This window comes from Limulus polyphemus, unplaced genomic scaffold (assembly GCF_000517525.1).
Source record: "Limulus polyphemus unplaced genomic scaffold, Limulus_polyphemus-2.1.2 Scaffold2105, whole genome shotgun sequence".
NCBI lineage: Eukaryota > Metazoa > Arthropoda > Merostomata > Xiphosura > Limulidae > Limulus > Limulus polyphemus.
In genome coordinates, this window is record NW_013667715.1 from 190,939 (window position 1) to 196,242 (window position 5,304).

Below are 5,304 nucleotides of genomic sequence, written 5' to 3' on the forward strand. Positions count from 1 at the left end.
CCACTATAATGTATCAAGCTTAGTAACTAAGATGTATTTTAGTCTAAAACAACATGAAATTTTGAGCAGACTAAATACACACCCTACCTTGTTGAAATATTGGTTGAAAAGAAATAAATGGTGCCAAGATCATTAAAATGGCTGACAGTGCCACTAGTGGGACATTCTGAGCTTTTGATTGGTTATTCATGTCATATATAGAAGTAAGTGTATATAAGGGAGCGTTTTCAACAATGGAATGACGTGGGTGGGGTGTCACTGTGTTTGATTTATTACATGAGCAATATCTTAGCAAATTAAAAAGATAAGAGGCTCTTAATTTATATTCTAGCTTGTCAGTATCAGTAATTTGAGTTTATAATTGAAACAAAACCATATACTTAATTTGAACCAGTGCTGCATTCACCATGTGTCACACAAAAATCGATGTTTATCTGTTTTTTTTAAATACTTGCTTTTAAATTAAGAAATTGATTAATATATAGTACTAACATTTGAATTATAATCTACAGTTTTATACCAAAGTTATTGACATAAATTCATGAAATAGTATTTCAATAAAATTTTGAATGCAACTTAACAAACGAGATGACATGGCCTTTCACCCATGACCCGTCTCGCAGAGTTATAATATTACTTGATTGATTGACTGTCATAAGTCCGGGTGTAATTGTGGTAGTTCATTTCCCTTGATCTCTGCAAAAATGAGACTGATATTAATATACAGGCATAGCAAGTTGTTGCATGTGAAACAAAAGAGACAAAATAGTGGTGATATCAAAACAAAATAAAAAACTTCATTTTAACAAAATCTGTGGCTAGTATCTGTTAAATTGTGGTAGGGCTATTGCCAAGAAGGTAAGTTAAATGTAAATAAATGGGGAGAATAGTATAAAGCAGCATATACAATCACCAGGATAAAATACAAAAGTAGGACTACCACAGCAAGTCTAGAGGAACAAACTTGTTTCTTCAATAATTCTGATCCTAAAGCACCAACACTTTACTTACTATACACAGTCTCTCAGTAACTGACCAATCAGAAAACAATACTTGGAAAAATTATGTTGTAGGTATGACAAATACTGTAGAAGAGTAAGTATGTTGTATTTGTATATGACATAATGAATGAAATTATTTGGTAAACTGTGAAAATCTTTATTTTTTGTAGTTAATAAATGCAATTTTTTAAATCGTAGGTATTTTATTTTCAATAGTACATCATCTTGTTAATTATTTTTATTTTATTTTTAATAGCTGCTTGATGAATTGTAGTTTATGTTTATGTCTTATTTCACTGTTACAGTATATAAATGGAAATGCATCTTATTAAATGTAAAATTTTCTAATTGTCTCCTAAATATTGTGAATATTAGGTAAGATGAACTGTGAAATTGTTTAATTTTTGGTTCTGATTCATTCTGACATTAAATTTAATGGTTTGGATGATATATGTGTATTTTTTTTAATTCAGTTGTTAAATATCTCGTTCATTCAATTTGTATAGTAATTGATGCTGTTTTTTGCTTTATTCATAAAGCGTATATGGGAGCTGTAATGTATTTCTTTTAAAGAAAATGTGTTTAGTGTTAGTGAATGGATAACATGCATCTAAAGAGTTTCATTACATTCTTGTACTTGGCTTTAGTAAACTTGGTTGTTGGTACTGTTAAATAACTAAAGCTTCCTACATTGAATTTTAAAGACTTTATCAATTAATTTCTATTATTCTAAGTCCTGAAGTTTTTGTTTATTAGATCATTTTTTAAATGCTTAACTTTCAAACATTTATAATAACAGTAGAAAGACTATTAAAACTATTGGTTTGCTCGTATATGGTGCTTGTTGCTATACACCTTATTATACACCTTAATCACTTCAATCTAAACTCTAATATAAAAGACATTTCTAGAATTTTCTAAATCAGTGTGCTATAGACATTAGCTATATCTTAATCTGTAAAAGAAAAAATTAAATTTTATATTAATTTTGCTGTTTTGTTTTTAAGAGAATGAAACAGTTCTATAATATGTGCTCCAATGTAATTTTTATCATATTCTTGAGTTACTTATCACATGTTTTGTTTTAAATAAACAGAATGAAGACAAGCGCGCATTTGATAACCCAAATCCATTCGTACAAGGTGATGAAGAAGCAGATGTGGCTTCTGTAGCATACAGGCAAGTTTTCTAAAGAATTTTAAGACTCCCACCTAGAGGGGTTAGTACAATTTACAGTTTTGGGAAAGTAGGCTCATCATAAAATAGATTCTGACTAGTTTTTACTGTCTTTTTGAAAACTGTCTCTAAAGCAATAAAAACCAAGCAGAACATTTTTTTTTCCATTGTAATGGTTAGTAGCCCATATAGTCACTTACATCTAATTATAAATTAGTTACAGTTTTAAATTTTTTTATTACTAAATTGTTCCCCTAAATTTTATTATACTATTGTGTGTCTTGAAATTAATTTGTAGAATTAAGGTGCATTGATTCCTACAGATAAGGTATAAGTATCTGTAAATACATAACAGATTCAGGAAATGTTTTGCAAAAGAATAAATTGAACGTTAGCAGTAAAAAAAAACTTGAATGTGAAAGTATATAATAAATACAAAAATGTTTGTTTTTATACACTTAAGAAAACAAAAACAAAGAATATTATGGTATGTTTTTTGTTTAAGCTGCTTTTTGGTATTAAATATGTTTATCAAAGTTTGGCTATTCAAGCTGGAGAGAGAGAGAAACATCTACAAAAGCTGAAGAATCCTGATATATTGTAATGTTAATTCAGAATATAGACTCCTAGTGCATCCTCCAACAACTCTAGGTTACATATATTAGCAATAATTTTTAGTATAAAAATGCCTTATCTCACACTAACTTGTCCACATCCCTGTACAACCTGTCAACTTAGTAGCACCTGCATCCTCCAGAAACATGGTCAAGCAAGTATAAGCTTTTCAGAGTGACTGTGGTATGTAAATTTTGTCTGAGATAAGTGATTGGTGTTATGTCCTTTTACATCCTATTTACAAGAATGTTAACTAACTAAATACAGAACAAGTGCATGAAAATTTACTGAATATATCTGAATGAAGATATATATTCTTTTCCAGTTATGGAAGAGTGATATGGCAAATATCCTTGTATTCATTGACAGATGTTTGCTGATCAAAGCAAATTTTCACAATGTTGAAGCAAAACTGCCACTCACAAACAAGTACAAACTATGAAAAATATCAAAAATTTAACTTAAAATGTGTTTTTGTAATGCAGGTGTCCCTCAATTCTAGGTTTTAATCTTCTCAATTTTGCTCCTCCTTCCTAAATAAGTGGCTTTCCCTCCCTAGCACATACGCTGTTTCCAGACCTGCATAGTTATCTGATTACTTTAGATAACTCCATTAAATTAAATGGCAGTATGTGTCTGAAGATGCAACAAATCTTTGAACGGATTCTTTTTCATTCATTCTTTTTTCTATTATTATTATTTAAGTGTTGGTAGGTTTTATGTTTCAATGTTTTAGACAAATGGAATAGTTTGGAAATAAGCTGCTTGTGTCAAACTGTATTAACATATTAGCAGTGTTTTTTATAACAGTTCATATTTTTTGTTGATTTTTAGTTTTTACTTGACTAATTGACTTAACTTGAGCTGCCACCTCTACAAAAAGAAATCCTTTACAGAAAATTGAGAACTTGCTGTTCTAATGCCTTATGTTATCACTGTCAATATTGCACATAACTGTAATAAAAATTAGGGATAATAATAATGGATTATCTTATGTGTTCTTATTACATCATCTAGAAGGAACTAATCAGCAAGAAGGTGATAAGTAAAAAGCAAAGTAATAGATGATAAAACATTTAGTCAAGTTGACTGAAGGACTGTGTGAAATACATATCTGTTAGTTATAAGTATGGTTTCTTTTATAAAGAATGTAACAAATAACATGTAATTTACATGTATCTTTGAAATAAATTATGGATAGTATCTGAACAGTTATTTAAAGGTGAGTTTGAAGTACTTATACAATATATATACATATGTACGTTACTTACAGACATTTAAAGTTTCTATAACAATGTTTAATTTCAGAGCTGCTATTTAAAGGCCATTGTGGTGTCTACAAAAATATGATTTGTAAAGCTAAATTGCGAAGCATAATTAGTGACAGAGTTTGAAATGCCAAAGAACAAGATGTTTAAAAGTACAGGTCAAATATAAATTACATACATTAACATTTAAGAATTGATAGAGATGTGGTGTGTTGTACAGATGTAAATGGTCTTAATGCTATTTTGAAATCCAGATATCGCAAGTGGGATCTTGGAGACAACATAGAATTGGTAGTACGGTGTGAACATGATGCTGTGATGATAGGACCTAATGGAGAAGAACAGTTTATCAATATTAAGGCTCTGAATGAGTGGGATCCAAGAGTAAGCTTTTATTATGTAAATATGTAAAAGTAATGTATGTAACAACTTTTGCATAGAATCAATGATGGCAAGCATTGTAATTGTCACAGAAAACAAGTTATGTACCTTGTTGTGGATAAAGTTATGAAATACATTTTAAGATTTTTCTTTCCTTATTTTTTTCCCCTGATGGCTAGTTAACTCTCTTGCTATGTACTTTGTCAATTTCGTTGAGTTTGTGACTCCAAATTTACTTTTAGAGTTTCCATATTATAACTTCTAATATGTTTTGTGTACCTTCATGAAATTCTACAACCTTTCAGTAAACATTGTAAGTCTTTTGGTAAACAAAGATTCAGAATTTTTGATAAAGTATCTTTGCTAAAAATTTCTATGTTAATGTGTGGAGTCAGTGTTGTCTGCTTGGAGTGCAAAGTGATTTTCATGTTAAAATTAAAAATACTTTTCTTCATCTGAAAATTTTCAAATATCATTTGCATAATCTTTAAACCCTCCTAAATACATATCAAACATTTTTTTTTTCGATAAAAATTTATATTTTATCTGTTATTTTCTCTACCTGAACTTTTTTGGTCCATCTGTTTGACCAACCTCTTAACCATCATAAAATACAAAAATAAATCTAAATGACCCTTTTTTTTTTAGATTGACTTCATATTGTTACAGGAAATTGCACCTAAATAGTTTAAGGCTTATAACAGTATACATATGTTCTACTTAAGTTTTATTGCCCTTTGAATCGTGTCTAACTAATAATCCAGCCACACAAATTATAAATCACTTGGCAAACATGTAGATCACATTATCCTATCGAATTATATAATGGATGAGCTGCTCACGAGCATATCTTGTGAAAAAGT

At 29.3% G+C, this 5,304-nt stretch overlaps 1 protein-coding gene across 1 annotated transcript in view; it reads left to right on the plus strand.

Annotated features, from left to right (window-relative positions):
* Window positions 1-4,486, plus strand: part of LOC106465971 (eukaryotic translation initiation factor 3 subunit D-like) — a 71,252-nt gene extending 66,766 nt beyond the window's left edge. The window contains exons 10-11 of the mRNA XM_022393934.1: window positions 2,098-2,180; window positions 4,315-4,486. Coding sequence (XP_022249642.1) covers window positions 2,098-2,180; window positions 4,315-4,471 — 240 coding nt within the window. The 3' untranslated portion in view covers window positions 4,472-4,486. The remainder of the gene's footprint in view (window positions 1-2,097; window positions 2,181-4,314) is intronic.
* The last annotated feature ends 818 nt before the right edge of the window (window positions 4,487-5,304 follow it).